The sequence below is a fragment of the Aquarana catesbeiana genome, linkage group LG04 (genome assembly GCF_042186555.1).
Source record: "Aquarana catesbeiana isolate 2022-GZ linkage group LG04, ASM4218655v1, whole genome shotgun sequence".
In the NCBI taxonomy this organism is placed as follows: Eukaryota; Metazoa; Chordata; class Amphibia; order Anura; family Ranidae; genus Aquarana; species Aquarana catesbeiana.
In genome coordinates this window covers 165193923-165216350 of record NC_133327.1, presented here as the reverse complement: position 1 = coordinate 165216350, position 22428 = coordinate 165193923, and the positions used below count along the sequence as shown (strand labels likewise).

General features: G+C 40.5%; 1 protein-coding gene across 1 annotated transcript; it reads right to left on the bottom strand.

Moving 5' to 3' along the window:
- Positions 1-2009: 2009 nt before the first annotated feature.
- Positions 2010-22148, bottom strand: LOC141139607 (carboxypeptidase B-like). Its single transcript, XM_073625906.1, has 11 exons — positions 22084-22148; positions 21856-21931; positions 17690-17814; positions 14628-14724; positions 14443-14544; positions 13719-13820; positions 12141-12251; positions 11966-12056; positions 10087-10289; positions 6201-6285; positions 2010-2333 (listed from the first exon to the last, which is right to left on the bottom strand). The coding sequence occupies exons 1-11, from the start codon at positions 22146-22148 to the stop codon at positions 2149-2151; spliced, it is 1242 nt and encodes a 413-aa protein (XP_073482007.1). The 3' UTR covers positions 2010-2148.
- Positions 22149-22428: the final 280 nt, after the last annotated feature.

Genomic DNA, 22428 nt, shown 5'->3' with positions numbered 1-22428 from the left:
TGGACCGACTTGGGACGCCGAACAATGTGCTGTATCACCAGTCACGCATTCCTACCGAGCAGTAGAACATCATACAATATGTGATCCTCCAGTCACACATCCTCCAAGTCTGCCAAGTACTACACACTGTGATTAGACACTTTTGGGGCTGACAGGACTGAGTCTTTGGTCAGAAGATACTTCTTCTGTCAGTGACTGGCAGAATGGGTCCAGAAGGTCTGCCGGGAGTGCAAGACTTGTTCTGTAGGTAAGTCCCCGCCTGAAAGAACCACGCCAGTGACCATTACCACCTTGAGTTGGACTTTTTAACAATCTCCAGGTCGCCCCCAGGATATCAATATGACCTCGTTTTTGTCAACCATTTTACCAAATTTGTGGTGAAGGTCCCCAACAAGGATCAGATGGCCCCAACCACGGCTAAATTGTTTTGGGACTATGTGGTCCAATCTTAAAGTTGCTCCAAATAGGTACTCTCAGACTAAGGCCCAAACTTCAAGTCAGTGATTTTGTCTGAGCTGTGCCAACTCAGCAGTATCAGGAAATTACATACCACGCCCTAGAATACACAGGGATGCTGGGGACTCTGGAACAAGGGAACTAGGACAGATAGCACCAACATGTGGGGCGGGCCTACAATGATACCATGCCCCGGGCTACCCCGGGCTACCGCCCTTTTTCCTGATGTTCGGGCATTATGGTTGGCTACCAGTGGATCTCCTACTGGGCTCTCCTGAAGAATCCAGTAGGAACACCTATCACCTGGGTGCAGGAGCACTGGGATAGGCTACAGAAAGCCAAGCAGGTGGTGCTAGATAGACACAGAAAACACATTTTTCCTTGGACTCCAGTGTATGGTTTGCGACTGTTCTGCCAAACCAGCAGGAGCTTGAGAGAGATGATTGATTCTGTGGAAGTCCCACCAGCGCAGGAAGTCTCAGCTGAAAGGTACCTGCCTTCTCTCTTGCTCGAGACTCTGGCCTCTCCTGATCTGGAAGCAGGAGGCCACAGTACAGTCACTAGGGATAGTCCAGCCACTCCTGCGAGTTCCATGGACTGTTCAGAATCAAGAGAGGATTTGGGCCCAGGTGATGGGGGTTTGGAAGGCCTGATTGACTCCCATCCACCTGTAGCCTAGGAGTCACTGCCAGAACAGGATTACCTGCAACCTGGTTTCTCAGAGATCACTGTTGCTTGTTGGGCTTTCCAGTCTAACTGCGGCCGGCTTCCTGCAGGATACTCTGATTATGTTGTTTGAACTTGTAGCTATTATGCTTTAATTATGTTCATTGCATTTTTCTTTTTGCTCTTTACTGTGCTGCGATGCTGAGGACAGCATTTATCAAAGGGGGGGGGGGGTAGGCTGGTGCAGTCTACTTTCTCCACTGCACTGGATGTTGTTGCCCCATGTGACTTTAGCAGCCATCTTGGGTCAGGCGGAGCCTATTTAGGGCCCTGGATTCCAGGCTTGATGCGCATTTCACGTGTGGTATTGTAGTGTAGGGACAGGTCTTCCATCTGACAGGAAGACTGATTAGAAGCAGGGAGAGGTTCCTTCTGGGAACCTCCCCACTTGGGTTCAGACTGGCCAGGCTTCATTCCGCCCCTCAAGACAGACATTGTCGGCACATCTAAGACCTGCTCTGCTACATATTGCTTTTACATGCGGTGAGTGTTCCCGGTCAGGTGCCTTCCCATCGTGCTTGTTGTGAATTACTGGATTCTGCATTAATACAAATTATGCTCTCTGTTGCTGGACTCTATGTGTTTACTGCCTTTGCACCACGCTGCACCTCCCCACAGGCGACTTAAAATAAGTGTTTGCCATTTTGTTAGCTTTAGTCATTTGTAGTTTTCATTTCAAAATAAATGGACATTTGGAAAATGCTAACAATATCAGATGCTTAGGCATCAGAACTATATATATTGTATATGGTATGTGTGGTTAATCAACAAAAAAAGTTAAATGATCAAATATATCCATATTTCCATTAAACATCTTTATTGTCACTTTCTTTCTTTATCAATAGATTTTACATCATGTTATTGTGTTGCAAATGAAAACCTAGTTTAAAATTAATGAATGGTATGAATGGAACTTTACATTTCTCATTGACTTTACGGCATTTGGCCCCACTGGTAAGTTACTTATTATGCATTGTTCAAGACGTAGTTGGCAATGTATTTGACAGCAAGCATAGTTTCCTCACAAGTGGGTTTGATCTGACTTTCGGGTAGAGCAAATCCATATTCTTGTTTGTCGCGCAGTTCAAATGTGTAGGAATATTTCACACCAGCATCATAAGCCCAGTCATCGGAGCCTCCTGCAGCAAGATCTGTAGTAAAGAATACATTGTTTTTTTAAGGATATTTATAATAGATACAGTAAAAGAGTTGTTTCACCCAAAAGTCATATTTTAGCTATAGCTTGATTCTAGTGAACCCAAATGAGCTGATTTAGAAACTCCAGGAGAAAGCTATAGTCCTTGTCACTTTATCTGCCCCTCTGTCTATTTATGAGTAGTCCTCACGTCTCTTAGGCCAGCTATAGATGGTTCGAATCTCGGTCGGCTCCTGCTGAAACCAGCTGAGATTTTAACCGTTTCAGCAGGCTGAATGCACCAAGTCGATAGTTTAATCAACTTGGGTACAACCAGCCTGCCGAATTCACTTGTGATTATCGCTAGTGGCTGCTATCTATAATCACTGTGTTCTCTCGGAGGGAATAGACAATGGCTTGGACAAAGGGATTCCCCTTTCAGCACTGGTTACAGGAAAAAAATTAGCATTGTCTATTGCCTGTCTAAGTCCTTATCTCCTTTTTGTACTGTTTTGCACTGAGCTTCACAAGCAAGCCACCTAGTATCTAATGCTCCGAAAACCCCTATAATTTCTCAGGCGCCCAAAGTTCCCAAAAATAAACACAAACCCCCTGGTAGGATTGGAGAATATATACAGTAGATGTCTGATTGCAGGTATTAGTAAAAACAGCCCTTCACTTTTAAAAGATAGCAAAGATATTATTACACAATTGAGGGATTTGCCATTGAATGAGGGGTGTATTCTGGTGACAGTAGATATTGAATCATTATATTCTAACATAAAAAAGGGAGATGCCCTGAAAGCAGTAAAACTGGTTTTAAGAGATCAAATAATCTGAAAAGAGAACTGAGAAAGTTTATTGTGGAAGCCTTGCAAATAGCAAATATTCCTGGTATCAAAATCAGTCTTACATCCAGATTAACCACTTAAGCAGTTTTACTGCTACAGGGTGACACCTCTGCGCCAGATCATGTATACAATTTATACAGTTCACAAATGTAAATACACCCCTCACATTTTTGTAAATATTTTATTGTATCTTTTCATGTGACAACACTGAAGAAATTACACTTTGCTACCATGTAAACTAGTGAGTGTACAGCTTGTATAACAGTGTAAATTTGCTGTCCCCTCAAAATAACTCACCACACAGCCATTAATGTCTAAACCGCTGGCAACAAAGATGAGTACACCCCTAAGTGAAAATGTCCAAATTGGACCCAAATTGTCAATATTTTGTGTGGTCACCATTACTTTCCAGCATTGCCTTAACCCTCTTGGGCATGGAGTTCACCAGAGCTTCACAGGTTGCCACTGGAGTCCTCTTCCACTCCTCCATGATGACATCACGGAGCTGGTGGATGTTAGAGACCTTGCGCTCCTCCACCTTTCATTTGAGGATTCCCCACAGATTTTCAATAGGGTTTAGGTCTGGAGACATGCTTGGCCAGTCCATCACCTCTACCCTCAGCTTCTTTAGTAAGGCAGTGGTCATCTTGGAAGTGTGTTTGGAGTCGTTATCATGTTGGAATACTGCCCTGTGGCCCAGTCTCCGAAGGTAAGTGATCATGCTCTGCTTCAGTACATGTTGGCATTCATGGTTCCCTCAATGAACTGTAGCTCCCTTGTTCGGGCAGCACTCATGCAGCCCCGGACCATGACACTCCCACCACCATGCTTGACTATAGGCAATACACAGTTGTCTTTGTACTCCTCACCTGGTTGCTGCCACACACACTTGACACCATCTGAACCAAATAAGGTTATCTTGATCTCATCAGACCATAGGATATGGTTGCAGTAATTCATGTCCTTAGTCTGCTTGTCTTCAGCAAACTGTTTGCAGGCTTTCTTGTACATCATCTTTAAAAGAGGCTTCATTCTTGGATGGCAGCCATGCAGACCAATTTGATGCAGGGTGGTGCATATGGTCTGAGCACTAACAGGCTGTCCCCCCACCCCTTCAACCTCTGCAGCAATGCTGGCAGCACTCATACGTCTATTTCCCAAAGACAACCTCTGGATATGCTGAGCATGTGCACTCAACTTCTTTGGTCGACCATGACGAAGCCTGTTCTGAGTGGAACCTGTCCTGTTAAACCACTGTATGGTCTTGGCCACTGTGCTGCAGCTCAGTTTCAGGATCTTGGCAATCTTCTTTATGTAGAGCAACAATTCTTTTTTTCAGATTCTCAGAGAGAGTTCTTTGTCATGAGGTGCCATGTTGAACTTGCAGTGACCAGTATGAGTGAGTGAGAGCAATAACACCAAATTTAACATACCTGCTCCCCATTCAAACCTTAGACCTTGTAACGCTAATGAGTCACATGACACCAGGGAGGGAAAATGGCTAATTGGGCCCAATTTTGGAGATTTTCACTTAGGGGTGTACTCACTTTTGTTGTTAGTGGTTTAGACATTAATGGCTGTGTGTTGAGTTTTTTTGAGTGGACAGCAAATTTACACTGTTATACAAGCTATACACTCACTACCTTACATTGCAGCAGTCATTTCTTTAGTGTTGTCACATGAAAAGATACAATAAAATATTTACAAAAATGTGAGGGGTGTATACACTTTTGTGAGATACTGTATGTGAGCTAACTTTTCCGGGTAGGGGGCGTGCGTGTGCGCAGCCGGCGGCTTGCTCCCGCTGTTTTTACACACATCGGGAGCCAAGCAGCAGGTACTGTGGACTCGATGTCCGCCGGCACCCGCTGATCATCAAGCAACGAGGCAGAACGGTGGTCTGCCTATGTATACAAGGCAGATCTCCGTTCTGACCGGAGAGAAGATATAAAATTTGTATTCTTGCAAAGCAGGGAATACATTTAATCTTTTCCACTAGTGTAGTAAAATACTGGTTAGGCACCCTCTTTGTCGAGTGCTCCAATGGAAAGCCACTTTCCATGGGGGCACCTGTGCATGCTCGCTCCTGATCCCCAATGCTGTGTCCATTGACACAGACAGTGGGACTCGGCCCAACCCCCCCACTCCCGTGTCACAGGTATTGATTGACATCAGCGGGAGCCAGTGGCTCCCACTGCTATCAATCTGTCCAATGAGGAGAGAGACAGCAGCAGGAGCCACTGCACTCATGCACATCGCTGGATTGGATCGGGCTCAGGTAAGAAAAAGGGGGTGGGTCTGGGGGGGAGCTGCAGCTCACAAGGTTTTTCACCTTAAGAAGACTTAAAAACTACTAATTCTTTTTTTTTTTTTTTTTTTTTTTTTTTTTAATCCTACCTTAAACTCACTGACCCTGACCTTTTCTAAAATGGAAGACAAGGTAAAATTGTGAAGTGATATTTTCCTACAAACTAAACATATCTCCTATAGTATAAATTAATATACAGTATATAATAAAAATTATACAATGATATATTAACAACAACATACAAGGCCATCCACAACTTTGCCCCTAGCTACATCACCAAGCTTGTCTAAAAATATCACCCAAAACATCCTCTTCGCTCTTCCCAAGATGTCCTGCTCCTCCTCCAATACTCCCATCTAGGATTTCTCCAGAGCTTCTCATATCCTTTGGAACTTCGTACCTCAATTTGTATGGCTATCTCCTACTCTATCTGCCTTTGGAGGATCCATGAAAAGAGAATCCATGAAAACTCATCTGCCAGGGAAGCCTATCCCAACTCTATCTACCAATTGGAATTTTAATTCCCTAACAACTCATCCCCACATAGTTATTACCTTTGCTTCAGTTGCCGTTCTCTTTTAGATTTTAAACTCTTGCGAGCGGGGCCCTCCTAACCCTCTTGGCTTAAATTATATTGTAACTCTACTGTCTCCCTTTATTTTTTAAAACACTATGCAAACTGTAAGCTCTGTATTAATCGTGTACAATAGTAATAATAACTTACAAATTGTAGATGCACCAGGACCATACGTGTATTTAGTTCCATAGAGGGAAGTCAAAGCAGAAACAGCATCCTTGGCAACAGTATTCTGAAAGAACATGGAGTCACAAATGTATTAAAGAGAATAAACATCTCTGTGAACTTTCCAGACTGGTACATATAATGTCCTGGTGCTATGTGTGATTTAAACGGGGTGTGATTTGCTATATTTGTATCATTGCTCAAAGAACGCTCTAACAGAAGAAAGCCTATGTTCATATATTTATAATGCCTAGGGCCCAACTACACAAACCCTATTCTTCATGTGCAGCCAGTGTTTGGCATTGTCAGCATCCACTATGTAATACTCCTGACGCTGGAATTATATTTTCTGCCTCTTGGCCAGGTAAAATGTGCCACATCTTCCTTGCCTTTGTGTTGGCTGAGGAGAGGACGAAAGACTGCTCACTCAATCTGCATATGTTCACCCAGAACCAATCCTCTAGAAGAGTAGTGAAAACAATTTTATTGGCAGTTCCATCAGAGCTTAAGTTGTGGAGAGGCAATAGGATGCAAAGCCTACACAGTATTAATGCTGTGTAGTAAATTTACTTGCCAAGAGTACTCGGCTTGGTCGATTGATAGAGATCTATTGATTTCTCCCTAAATTTGGCCTTGTTGCACTTTTCTCTTCTACCGCTAGGTGACCAGGAACTTGGTGGTACTAGATATGAGAAGGGCAACCCAAGGTCAGGTCATGGGTATATGGGGTATTTCAGCCAATGGGCAGGGGTTTTCTTGAATCCCTTGGCCTGCTGGGAGAACTTACATATTCGGGTGAGGTCAGGTGATTGGTGTTCTGTGCCACCTGGACGGCTGTCTGGGTGGACGTGTGTCGTATGCTCCAGGCTGCTAGGCCAGAGATTGGGCCTATCCCGGGGGCATTTGGCTGCCGGGCTGTGTGAAGGACTCTACAGAAGTGAAAGGGAAGCATAGGGTTTGGACTGCGGCTTGCAGTCCAACCGAAAGTGAAGGTTCTGTCGGCCGGAGAACCTGTCAGTGGTCGGAGGTAGAAGGGAAACTGTTGCCACAAAGGGACCAACCACCTTTACCAGGGACCACAGTGAGTAACTGAAGAATGTACCGGAACCATATTCTCACCGAACGAGCACGGTGCAGAATCTGGAAACTTTGGGCGGTGATCAAGTCAGGGACCCAACCAGCAGAGGAGATACTTGCAGGGCAGCCTTGTGAGTCAAGCCAGGGACCTTGCCGGTCAGCATGGGTGAAGCTTGAGAAGTATCTGGAGTGCCAAGCTAGGGACCCAGCAGGGAAGCGTGGGTGACGCTTGAGGGTGATACCACCGTCAACTTTGGAGGAGCTCAAGGGATTCAGAGTCAGTGAATCAGTGGGTCTAGTGAGAGACCAGGAGCTCAGTGTTGAAGAACTACAAGACGGAGTTGTAGTGAAGCTGAATGAACTGTTACGTTTGAGTTAGGAACTGTTGAAGGACTGTTACCATAGGAGACAGCATTCCAACATGTGCAGAAGTGGCGCCTTGCTGGGGCCTTTCCCTGCACGGCTGTCCTCCTATTGAGGTCTCAGAGTGTGCCAATTGAATCTATAACTACTTAAGGGTGTCCTGGCCCTAACCCTCTTTCCCCCAAAAATACAAAAAGGACTATCAAAAGAAATAAAACCTCTTTTACATCCAAGAAGTGTCTGGCGCCCAATGACTTTCACCATCTTTGCATCCACTATGCCTCATAACCCACTAAATATTGAAGGATGTCAGCTATCTTTGTCCTTGGAGGTCCTCATTAGACTGGACAAGGCCGGAGACCTTGCTACAATACATTTTGATGTCATATGATAATGTCATATTTGTTTAAATATTTGCTTTACATATAAGGTATCTTTTATGATTTGGCTACTTTTCTGTAATTCCATGCAAATATATTTATTTTACACTTTGATATCGGTTATGTTGAAATGGTAATTCTACAATGTCTCTGCAGTAGTGCCCTTGTTATTTCTACTTTTCTGTGTAAACCAAACTTATAACGAAAAAGTTAAAAGATAAGATACCTATACTAATTGTGGTGATGTGTAATGTGGTTTCTATCGGGTTGATTTACTAAAGAAAAACAGGTTTTTCACTTTGCAAGTGAAGTTGCACTTTGCAAGGGAATTTTCCTTTTTTCGACTTTATGAAAAATACCCAATCATGTCCAAGGAAATTAAAAAAATTACATAGTTACATAGTTAGTCAGGTTGAAAATAGACACAAGTCCATCTAGGTTGACCAATAGAAAAAAAAACTGAATAAATAAATAGAAGACCTCCATATACAGAATCCTGTACCCACCGTTGATCCAGAGGAATATGTAAAGCAAATAAAGTGTGGTCCAATTTGCTCCAGCAGGGGAAAATTGAATTCCTTCCTGATCCCCCAGAAGGCATTTGGATACTTCCTGGATCAACAATCCCTAGACTTTTTACCAATAAACTAAGCAAAACTTCCCTTGCAATGTGAACAATCTATTTATCTTTATCTATTTATCTTTAGCAGAACAATCCCAGTGTGTTTCTAAAGCTATTCCATCAGGGGGCAAGCAAAACCATTGCTTGTTTACAAGCCAGGTAGAATAGGAAAAGGTATGGGAAGATTGTTCTATGGTTTCCAATAAGAAATATTTCCCCCAGGAACTCAGACAATTTTTGAAAGCTAACTTCTTAAAATCATGAGTTATCAGTAATTGGTGGACTTGCCCTTTACACACTTTAAAATATAATTTAACACAGTGCATTGGTAATGCATTTGGAATGATTTACTAAAGGAGAAGAGTATGTTCTTCAGAGGGCCTCACAGTATGGGTTTTGGAAGCCATCCCTCAGAATTTGCCCATGGCTGAAAGATTCATGCATTTGCGCGCCAGAGAAATATATACGCTTGATACCTTGTCGCCAGGAGTCATGAATGAAGACCTGGAGATTCATTTTATGATATCGGTCCTCTAGAAAACTAATAATAATTACCCACTGGTTGCCTGATTCTACTCCCCTTCCTCTGCCGGAGGGTACCACCATTCTTCCACCCCAATGGCTTAGTTTATAAGTGCACACAGCAAAAGGTTTTTTAAATCTATTTGAATTGATCTTGTTTTATTTTAATTTTGATTTCTTATTTTTATATATATATATATATATATATATATATATATATATATATATACCTGTATATTAAATTTACCTTGTTAATAATGCTTTACACATTTATCCTTTTATGCAGGACCCATAAGGTCTTTTTATTTCATCTTAATTTGGAAACATTTGTCTGTTTGTAAGTATGCCAGTAATTTTATTACTAATATTTTATTATTTTTGCAAAGTTTACTATTTATGCTCGTCTATCAATATATAGTGTGAGGGGTGTTTCTTTCTGAGCGCCACCTGGTGCATCATGCTTTGGCAGCAGCATGGCTTTGTGACTCGGCTGCACATAAATACCAACTTCAAACATGGCTCCCTCATGGCCTGAAGAAATAGCATGCATGCTCCAAATGCGTGCCACGCCCACCGTCAGTGACGTCAGTGACGCCAGTGATGCCGGCTCAACCTCCGTCCACCCAGGAACCTCGGACCAGCCTTTTGGGAAATGTTGCTGTCTACTCACACTGCCAAGGGCTTTATCCGGTTTCCCTTTCAGGAGGAACTCCGGCCATCCAGCCACCTACAGCGGAGACTTTTATCTAATTGCCGAGCATTACCTACCATGATTCTGTGAGTCGATAACATATTGTGGTCATAAAGGTCCTATACTGCTACACTTAGATGGTGCTGCTTCTTTTCTTGTCTTTTAGTAAATCAACTCCACCATCTGGAAAACAATAGGTGTTGTCAAACTCACCAGTTCCTTGTGATCTTTGGAAAGAGTACGGGTATAAGAGTAAGGAAACAGCAGCATCTGGCCATAAGAGTGGATAGTCAGGTAAGCCTTGATGGAATCAATGTTGGCACGTATAAAGTCAGCTACAGCTTTAGCTTCCTTTTCAGATTCAGGAGCAGTACCGCAATATGTTTCATCGCAAGCTCTTGTAGAAGCTCCGGCAGCTTAAAAGGAAAATATTAAACATAAAATCAGATTAGAGCAAATAGACTAATGAGTATGTAAACTGCAGCAATGGATTTATATACAAAAACATTGAGCTGTGAGCAACACTGATAGGTCTTCTTTCAGACACTTTCATTCATGAAGCCCACATTTGGATAGTATGTCACCCATATTTGATATCTGACTGAATATAGCATCTTACTTCTTTAAATGAATAGCACAGTATTTGTAGTTACTGAATTTAAGCACATTTTGATGGAATTCAGTGGAAGCTACAATAGAGTAACTTCACCAAAATGTTATTAGACAACTTGCATATCTGCATATTATGGGGCGTGCACACGGACGGACTTTCCGACCAGACTGGTCCGACGGACTTTCCGACGGACTTTTGACAGACTTCCGCTGGACTTTTTTTACGTACTGACTTGCCTACACACGACCGGACTTTCTGGCAGACTATGTCCGCCGGTCTTCCTGATGGACTTTTCCGAATGAATGGACTTGCCCACACGCGAACAAGTCCGTTCGAAGATGATGCAGAAGTCTGGGCCACCGCTAGCAAAAGAGCGGCAGAAGATAGCGGAGGAGCCGGCAGAAGAACCGGACACTGGAAGAAGAGGCCGGAGAGCGGGAGAAGAACCGGACACTGGGAGAAGAGGCCAGAGAGAGCGGCGAAGTCGGAAGAAAACCCCCGAAGTCGGAAGAAGACCCCCGGAGCTGTCTAATAAATTACTTTAAAAACCTGTGTAGTGTGTTTTTTTATTGACCCCATACTCATTCACATTGGGTGGGGGGCCGGGAACTGGGGGCCCCCTTATTAAAGGGGGCTCCCAGATTCCGATAAGCCCCCCACCCACAGACCCCGACAACCAACGGCCAGGGTTGTCGGGAAGAGGCCCTTGTCCTCATCAACATGGGGACAAGTTGCTTTGGGGTGGGGGGGCCACAGGGCGCCCCCCTCCCCCAAAGCACCCACCCCCCATGTTGAGGATATGCGGCCTGGTACGGTTCAGTAGGGGGGCTGCTCGCTCGTCCCCACCCCCTTGACTGGCCGGCCAGACTGCGTGCTCGAATAGGGGTCTGGTATGGATTTTGGGGGGACCCCACGCCATTTTTTTGGCGTAGGGGGTTCCCCTTAAAATCTATACCAGACCTAACGGAGATCGTCGCCTCCTTCTCGCGCTCGCCTCAATAGGAAAATTTGTTTTTCCTATTGCAGCGAGCGCGAGATGTAGTACCCTGCCCTTGCGTCGTATCTGGTCCGTCGGACCAGCATACAGACGAATGGGATTTCCGTTAGGAACTGAGTCCGGCGGAGTTACGACGTAAAGATTTGAAGCAGGTTTCAAATCTAAAGTCCGTCGGATTTCCGACCGAAACGGTCCGTCGGAAGTCCGATGCAGCCCACACATGGTCGGATTGTCCGCCGGATTCGGTCCATTGGACCAGTCCGGTCGGAAAGTCTGCCCGTGTGTAAGCTGCATTAGACAATTTGCACATCTTCAGCTGTGGAGGAACTGCAACCCATAATGTCAAAGCCTGTTGAGATTTGTGAACATCCAAGAACATTCTTTATTTCCTACAGCTGGAATATGCACTTTACATGAGTTTAAGAAAAAAATCCTTTTTTAGGATTTTTAAAAAGGTTTTAGAAAAACATGAAGCCACTTACTGCACCATCCAGCGTTGAAGTTTCTGTTTAAATCGGTTCCCATGCAGGCCGAATTCTTGTTAACAGAGAGAGTCTTTCTCCACATGCGGTACTACAGTGAACATTACCATGGTTAGAGAGTTTAGCTACACTAAATAACAGCTCCTTTTGTTATTGATTGTCACAGGCTACTTACTGTGGTCCAAGAATACACATAACCATCAACGTTCATAACAGGGAGAACATAGAAGTCCAGGTTGTTCAAGAGGTTGGTAAACTGAGCATCACTGCCGTAGTTGTTAACTGACTGAGATTAAAAAAATTAAGTTAACTATATCCCATACGAATGTGTAAACATTTAAAAAAAAAACTCAACACAGGAGACTTGTACCTATGGTTCGAAAAGACATTATTTGTATACTGCAAGACTCTAACTCAGAAAAGAGATGCTTTTATCAATGTACTTAAAGTGGAACATCACCCAAAAGGGGAAGTTCCACTCTTCCTTCTCCCATTTTTTCTCTCTCATATTTAGAACTTTTTTTCTTGGGTGGCAGGTACCTCCTTTTGACAGGTACGTGCTTCCACTTCCACTCAGATCACCTAAGCGACCCGAGCAGACTTAAAGTGGAACGTCACCCAAAAGGGGAAGTTCCACTCTTCCTTCTCCCATTTTTTCTCTCTCATATTTGGTACTTTCTTTCTTGGGTGGCAGGTACCTCATTTTGACAGGTACGCGCTTCCACTCAGATCACCTAAGCGACCCGAGCAGACATTCATCCCCCCCCCAACCCCCCCGCCCGCAACCTTCTGGGACATGTCGCAGGTCCCAGAAGGCTGCCGGGACAAAGCACAGCGGGTATCTGGCTGTCAAGCCACAAGGAGTCAAGCCGGCTGCCCATAGTTAACATGCCGACACCCGGGAGTGAATACTGGTGAAGAAACCAGCCTGGGTGAGGACAGTGCTGGATCCCTGGACGGGTAAGTGTCTGTTTATTACAAGTCAGCAGCTACAGTTTTTGTAGCTGCTGAGTTTAAATTTTTCAAGTAATAACTGAAAAACCGCTTTAAAAAGACCCTGTCACTAACTTGGCCAAAGTCCACCCACCTCCTTTCATACAAAAAATGTATAATAGTATAGAATATCACTTGAGTGACAGCTCTGAGTCTGCTAAGGCTGCTGAAATCACATCATGGTGGCTCCAACTAGTTGTCTAGGCGTTTTTGGATGTCTACACAATTTGGATGTCTACACAAGGGAGTCTTTTACAGGTAAATAACATGCAGAAAATACAATAAATGCACATAAATACTATGGGAAGACTTTTGTTGTCTTTTTTTTCCAATAACTTTTTTTTATTTTGTTAAGTAAGAACCTTACAAATAAATTGCTGTATATATTAAACAACATTTGTAGTAACATTTAAACTGAAAGGCATTTAGTATAGAGTTGTTCAGATCTTGATGACCTGGGCCTGCCTACCCCAAATGGGTTCATACTGTAGATGGGAGGTCACCAAGTAAATCTATAGATCAGCCCATTCATACTTTAAATAGGGAAGGAATATTAGAAGAGGGGAAAACAGAAATATAGGATAATCAGAAATACTGATCTACACCGACATATTGCTTAAATGATTGTCCATAGGTTTCTTCAACTGGCAACAACTTAAAATGAATATATATATTTATCAGTTTGAATCATGATGATATACTCAGTATTTCCATTATAGCTTATCCTAACTTGATCTTGCACACAGCAATGTGTACTCACTTCCTTTACAAACCACTGACAGAAAGCAGGGGAGATCCATTCTCTAGCGTGGATCCCACAGTCAATGAAGACAGCCTTCTTGTTTGCTCCATTTTTTCCAACCTTAAATATTAAACATTACTGTCACAATTTTTTTACCAAATAAACAACATAGAGCAGGGTAATTCAATTGTAGACATACCTGTTCTTGATAGAAAAATATGTAAAATATGAACAGACCACAAAGCAAGTAAAATCAGTGTTGGCACATCATGGGCAGATCATAAGGAAATATGGTAAATAAATGCCCATTGTGTTGGCATTCCAAAGCTGGGAGTTCTACCCCAAACTGAACGATTTTCCTATATTTCACTTTTAGCACATAAACGACACAAATATTGCAGACTACCTTTGATGCACATTGCTTGGGAAAACTGTATAGTGCATTGCCATGGACATACAGTATCTCTTTCTATAGGGAAAAGATTATGCTAGTGAAATAACACTTCTGTGAAAAGTGTGAAAGGATTACCATGGTGAACTAAAAGGCAATGCCCACAGTACAAACACAATACAGACTTTCTAAACAGGCCCTCTCTACTTACTACATTTTGAAAAGAAACTTCAAAAGGTGTAATCCAGCCCCACTCTACTCCACCCCAGAAGATATAATTTTTTTCTGAAACTACATTAAATACCACCATCTATAAATGTGCGCTGGTAATAATGCTGACAGTAAAATTACCTTAAGTAAATACAGAGGACGTCCCTGGTATGAGGTTCCAATCTGAGAGCGTGACACCAGAGATGGGTTCTGAGCGGCGATGTTAGCAGACCAGGCATTGATCTTTGGGATACACAGATTTTTTAGTCAACATGAATACTTTATATACAGTACATTGCTTAGAGAGCTACAGTAAACATACGTACAGTATCAAGATTGTTGTACTTTTCATAGCTGTGTACTGCACGAATGTTGCTATCACGCTGCTTGTCCAGTGCAAACTGCAGGTCATCGATTATAATTCTGAAGGAAAATCAGATTATCATGTTATACATTTTAGAAAAGGGTAGCTGTAGAAAGCAGATGGTTAGTTAGTTGTCTGCCTTTTTTTCTTTTTGGTTCATTATTTCATTTATAGTGGTCTAATCATTCACTATACCCTGGATAATTTCATAATTTTAGTCCTAGTGCTGTTTTAAATCAAACTTTGCCTCAGCACTGTAGTGGCTGCAGCCAGTCAGAGATGGAATCCCTGGCTCTTTATGGTCCAGCTCACAGTAGCTAAATCAATTTCTGGGCTTCTGATCATGCTACAGATGCTAAAAGATTGCACTGCAACATGGTATAACAACGAGTCTGCATGAGAAAATGCATTAGCCCTCGTTTAAACTGGTGCAACTTGTCATGCAACTTGACAGTTCCAAATGGCATGACAAGTCCTATTGTCAGCAATGGAACTGTTCAAATCGGTGCAAATCCGACTTTGCAGTACCACACCGATTTGAAAAAAGGGTTCCTGCACTATTTTGTGCGAGTCAGGTGTGACTTGCATAGACATCTGTGCATGAAGTTGCACAGATGTCAGACAAATCGCACCTGAAATCTCACTGACCTGCAGTTTTGAAATCGTGCTACTTCAAGGGAAGTGGCACGATTTCAAAGTTGCATTCAGTGTGAACAGGGGGCTTAATTTGATGTCACTGAATGTGCAATAAACTCCTAAGATCTTATTAGAAGAGACTCAGCTTATTCAATTACCTGTAATATTGAGTTATTTTATGCAGATAACAGCAAAAAATAGATCACTATTATACATGATCTGAAAAAATAAAATGAAAGTGTATGTCAAGTCAAAACTTTTCATTTTCTTTTTGGGCAGAGAAAAAATCTCTGGGTCTCCTTTAGAACAATTTCTCTTCACTATCACAGTGACAATGATTAAAAGGAAGTAAAATAGAATCTTCAACAGCACAACACAATGAAGCAATAACAATATCATTTACTCAGCATATATAGATAGATCCCCCTGAGGAAGGCACGTGATCACCCTGTCGTCACGTGTAGGGGAGGGGCCAGGACGGTGGAGGAGACAGTCACTTTCCCTCTGAGCTAGCTGCTGATTCACACAAGCATGCAAACCATTTGGAGAGGATTTTAACATTGTATGTTTTCTATAGCCTGGTGCACTGCAAGCACCCATAAAGTGTGAGTAACCTGATGTTTACCTACAATAAATTTCTATATTTAAACAATAATGCACTATCTGGCCTCTTTTGTATTTTAAATTAGGGATACCACCTTTGGATTACACCTGGGGGAGCCTGTAAATCCTACTACTTAGAGCCCAGAGGTGGTTCAGCTGCTGTTGTGGACCAAACTTAATTGTGCGATCACACAATTGGAGGTGGGCGGAGTCACACGGGAGGGAGCACGTGTGTGAAGTCACGGTTAATATTATTTGGATCATCATCACGGAGTCACTTTATGAGACATTAAATTATATATATATATATATTTTCACTGTGGACTTGCTGAAAATAAGTTTTGAATATATATATCTTTTTTCACTGTGGACTTGCTGAAATAAAGATTTTTTGATATTTTGATGTTTCCTTCAATATTTTTATATTTCTTTTACTGTGCACTTGCTTGCTTATAATATATATATATATATATATATATATATATATATATATATATATATATATATATATATATATATATATATATATATATATATATATATATATATATATTCACTGTGGACTTGCTGAAATTAAGTTTGGAATATATATGTATATATCATTTTTTTTTTCTCACTGTGGACTTGCTGAAATTAAGAATTTTTGATCTTTTAATGTTTACTTCAATTTTTTTATATTTCTTTCACTGTGCACTTTGCTTGACAACAAGTATTTTATTTATATATTTTTGCACCATTTATATTCTTTGTTTGGGAATTCAAGTTGCTCCAACATTCACTTGTGCATTGCCCACAACAAATATATATATTTTTTCACCTGAGTGAGTGATATATCACATAGCGCTGCATTTGTTTATTTTGAATATTTTATACACAGATTATGGGAGTGTGAGTATGCTTAACAGCTGTGGATTGGTTCTCTTACTTTAAAAACATTCTTTGGACACTCTTCATAGCTCGCAAGACATCTATCTATATCACCCTGTTTTTTCTCCTATCTGGGTCTCCATTAGAACACTTTCCCTTCACTATCTATCACAGTGACAATGATTAAAAGGAAGTAAAATACAATCTCCAACAGCACAACACAATGAAGCGATAATAAAATCTTTTACTTAGCGTACAGTAAAGGCTAGAACCACTGACAGTTTTTTCAAATGTATGTGTGTGTTGCTGTTGCATATTTTTCTTCATTCCCTTTCTGGTGAAACCTTTGTCCCCGGGAGAAACAGAGATCTAAATTTCTCTCGCGGAGACCCCTTCTAACCAAAACACCCCGAAAATGTTTGGCCAGAGATACACTTAATAAGCACAATAATATTAAAGAAAACAAAATCCCATATTACAGCAGATACTCCAGATGTTGTAAAATGCCTTTTATTCTTACTGCATGAGTGTCAACCATTCATGCAAGTATGTTCAATGTAATTCAGCATAGTTCAAACCTGTATACCGGTAAATGGTACCATTGTATAATCTACATTCTGCACAATCTGCACTCCCCCAATTCACAAATGATTTACACAAAAAACTTTTTGTGTTGTGGTGCAATGTTGAAAGGGGAAAACTCCCCTTTAATTGAAAGGCCAACTTAGAGCATTACAACTCAACTTCATTATCTATAAATTACACATTTGTGACATGCATCCTTACAGAAAATATTGTAATTAGTTTTTTGTTATATCTGAAAGATAACAAGGCCATTGACTACCTTCTCTACCTTCCATACATCATATTGTTTTCTCCAGATCCATAGGCTGCCATATAACTTAAAGTTCAACTTACTTATAGGATATTCCACTCTGCTCAAGCATGGCCTGAACATCATAGACAACATGGCTCTCAGCACGGAAGTCAACACTTCTGCCCGGTTCTACAAGATCCACAGAGTCGGGAACCCAAAAGTCAAGCTGTTATGTACAATTAAAATAATAATCAATGATATATTCCAAGTAAAGATTGCTACTTACGTTAAAAGTATTGTAGAAATACAGTGATTACTGAACTAATGAAATAGAGAACAAAGTGATCTTGGTATAAACAAGATGATGCTTGTTTATTGATCTGAACCTGCTATTGTTAAATGTAAGGACAGGCTTCCATAAAACCCTCACATATGCATTACATTTTTTTTAGGGATTCTATTAGTATGAGCTCATTTATACTTTACCACACTCTCTGCTACATGCTGCAGTTTTGTTTCTCAAAAAGCAATATTTTAAACATCATTTGTCAGTTTTATTTAGGTTATTAAATCCTTAAAATAAATATAATTATCCAGACCCCCTTCACATCCACATATCCCTAATGTTTCGTAAAATCACAAGAAGCGGCAGCTCTTTGTCATTAATTATTTGCTTACCTATGGAACAAATGCTATATAGGAAAGTGTTAATGGAACAGTAAGCATGTGAAACAATTACATGAGAAATTACAAGCACAATGTGTTTCGACTGTATTGCCAGATGATTTGAATATTGATTTCCACTATACAAGGACATAGGCACTTGAAGTGTGTTTATGATTCAGATAAAAAGAACATTTTATAGTCATGCACATGAAAGAGAGAAGGTTAGAACAACAAAACTTATCTCATTCTCTACAATGCAGCATGAAAAAGTCTTGCAGAAATAACATTCTATGCCTGAAAATGAATCATTAGACAAATTTGAAATGCATTTACAACAACCCATAATATTTTATTAACATCTAAAAGTGTTTTATTAAATTAGCATTAAACCCTCAATGTAATTGTGCGCTTGCCAATAATCTCCACTCAGCTAGTAGCTAACACATTATTATTTTCTCTTATTGTGCTCCAAAGTCTGTTTTTAGTTGATATGTTTTTCTCTTTCATGTGTCCCTGTCTTCAGTGCTTGGTGAGACATCGGAAATCTACATTTTTGAGACTATATGTCCCATAATTCCTTGTGTGCTGTCCATGATGTGCATGCACTGGCCGAACACAGTACAAGACTGTTCATACTGCACATGTACATCCAAACACAGTTCCAGGGCACTGCATCTCAGATACTTGGTAGTGTGTGAAGATTCCTTCATAGCAAGGGGTGCACATGTCAGGGTGACTCCAGGTAGTCCCCGCAAGGCAAAGGAACCACCTTGAAAATGTGGAAACGTCACACACCAGACTTATGAGGATTCATTATGCTGCAAAGACTGCATGAAACAGTGGACAGGAAACAACGATAATGAAGGACATGCTGCTACATTTATTCTTTATTTTTATTGGAGGGTTTAATAACATGTTCATAAGGTAGTACTGAACGACCAATGTGTACTTACAGCCAAGGTTTTTTTCTGAGATATGGAAAGAAAAGTAAAGGGTTAGAATCTCTATCAGTCTCTATTGAGATTGAGCTCTTCCCTCACTTTCTGTTTTGGTGACCACTTCTCTTGGGTATTTTCTACAACAGGGATACAAACAGCAATAAAGAGAGCCTGAAGGAGTTTGAATGCTTTACTACTCTGCAAAAACATATTATAGCTTGTATGTTTCTTTATTTATGGGATTGGTTTCACTGGCCCCGTAAGGACCCATTCACACATGTTCTGTGTGTTAATGCTGTTTTACTGCCTGTTAACTAATGTTGTACTAAGGCAGCCTGCTCATCTTGGGCTGCCAATACACTGCAATGGACCCAAAAACACACATTTTGCAGCAGAGCACTAAAAAGCAAGGTGCTGTGTGTTGTCCACTAATGTATAGTGTGTTGGGGTGCCATTTAAAATGAATAGCCCCACAAAGTACTGCAGTAGAATATGTGATAGGTCAGGTAGAATTTCTTATTTTAAACAAGACTCTTTATTTTTGAGATGTGGAATACACTCTCATATACTCTAAGATACACAATCACATTTACCAAAATATCTATAAAATATTTACTGGGTGGAGGACTAGCTTTTATGAGCTAGTCACAAGTAGAGTAAAAATCTTTATAGAATAGTCTGCAGTTTTGATTCATACTTACTATGCTGTACAAAACATGTTGGCTTCTTAGAAATACACAAAATATTTTATTCTAAGATGAACAATGGGCCTTTGAGACTACTTACTACTCTGCAAAGTTTAGCTTAATGGCTTAATGGAAAACTAAAGCCATTTCATAAACTGATTTGCTTTTTGTATAATTAGGCATGTATATATCAAATATTATATATATATATATATATATATATATATATATATATATATATATATATATATATATATATATATATAAATAATCTCATAGAATTGAGTATACCCCTCACATTTTTGTAAATATTTTATTGTATCTTTTCATGTGACAACACTGAAGAAATTACACTTTGCTACCATGTAGTACCAAGTAGTGAGTGTACAGCTTGTATAACAGTGTAAATTTGCTGTCCCCTCAAAATAACTCAACACACAGCCATTAATGTCTAAACCGCTGGCAACAAATGTGAGTACACCCCTAAGTGAAAATGTCTAAATTGGGCCCAAAGTGTCAATATTTTGTGTGGCCTCCATTATTTTCCAGCACTGCTTTAACCCTCTTGGACATGGAGTTCACCAGAGCTTCACAGGTTGCCACTGGAGTCCTTTTCCACTCCTCCATGATGACATCACGGAACTGGTGGTTGTAAGAGACCTTGTGCTCCTCTACCTTTCATTTGAGGATGCCCCACAGATGCACAATAGAGTTTAGGTCTCGAGACATGCTTGGCCAGTCCATCACCTTTGCCCTCAGCTTCTTTAGCAAGGCAGTGGTCATCTTGGAGGTGTGTTTGGGGTCGTTATCATGTTGGAATACTGTCCTGCTGCCCAGTCTCCGAAGGAAGGGGATCATGCTTTGCTTCAGTGTGTCACAGTACATGTTGGCATTCATGGTTCCCTCAATGAAGTGTAGTTCCCCAGTGAACGCAGCATTCATGCAGCCCCAGACCATGACACTCCCACCACCATGCTTGACTGTAGGCAATACACAGTTGTCTTTGTACTCCTCACCTGGTTGCCGCCACACACGCTTGACACAATATGAACCAAATAAGTTTATCTTGGTCTCATCGGACCACAGGACATGGTTCCAGCAATCCATGTGCTTAGTCTGTTATACAAGCTGTACACTCACTACTTTACATGGTAGCAAAGTGTAATTTCTTCCGTGTTGTCGAAATGAAAAGACATAATAAAATATTTACAAAAATGTGAGGAGTGTACTCACTTTTGTGAGATACTGTATATATATATATATATATATATATATATATATATATATATTTCAAAATTACACATATATATATATATATATATATATATATATATATATATATATATGTGGATATCCATGACAGAAACATTAATTTGAAGCCCAGCAGGCTTTTTTGTTGTTACTCTGACTGTCCCCTCCCATCCCACTCGACTTCTAACTGGTCCATTGCTGTGATGGCTGGGTATCCCTAGTGATGATTGATTGACCTAAATGGATAGTCAGTAAGATGTTGTTGATGATCCATTTTGGTCCATAGCTGGACTCTATGCCAGCAGTTAACAGAAAAGTACAACCACTGGCAGGAGCAACTTGCGACTTGAAAAAAAAAAAATTCTTATAGTATATATTCTTATAAATATATATATATATAAATATAACCATGTTTTTTCAAAAGTGGTTATATTTGAACAGCATGTTCATTCAATCCCAAAAATTATATTTTCTTATTTTCAAATTGTATACAAAAATAGTGCAAATTGACCTCCAGTAGGCTTCACTAACCATTTTCACCGAATTATTCTTCATCTTCTATATCACCAGGAGAATGGCAAGCGTGATCCTTTGCTTAAATATTTTGTACTAAATATTGCCCCTTGTGTTCATCTCAGAAAGTTTGGATGCATAAGTTAATGTTGATTTGGCTGGGGAAGAGGCAAATTATTTGTTTAGCGGTACATTTCTAAATTGACAACATACCTTTGCATGCTCGGCCAGGGATTTAATAAGCTGTATTTGTGCATAAGTTTGTGGAAACACACGAAATACTTTTTCCCTGAAACATACATAAATAAAAAAAAAACACATAAATAAAACTAATAAGAGTATTTTAATTTACTTGTTATTTCCTATTTACCCATATATATCATGTAATCATATATTCCTATCATGTAACATGTCATATAATATTTGTTTTTTTCTTCTTACCCATGAAAGCTTCGTGGCTCAGCTGATGCTGCTGCAATACTTGCAAGTATAAGTATGGTCCACATAATGATAAAGAAAGAAAAAGTGAATTGTGTCTGTAGTTTATATATGTTGGTCAGGTTGTTTTTTTAGTATATGATTTACTGAAAGAAACTGTACAACTGTTTGTATGTATGATTAATTACAGCTCTGGCCTTGCTCTGTTTACCCAATGATGTGTATTTCATACACCTGTGTTTTATTATATCATGTTCGATGCAATGTAAATTGCTTTTTTTAACAGTTACCTAGAAGGGAATGCTGAATAATTCATTCATATACTTAGTTTTCCCATTGTTTTTAATA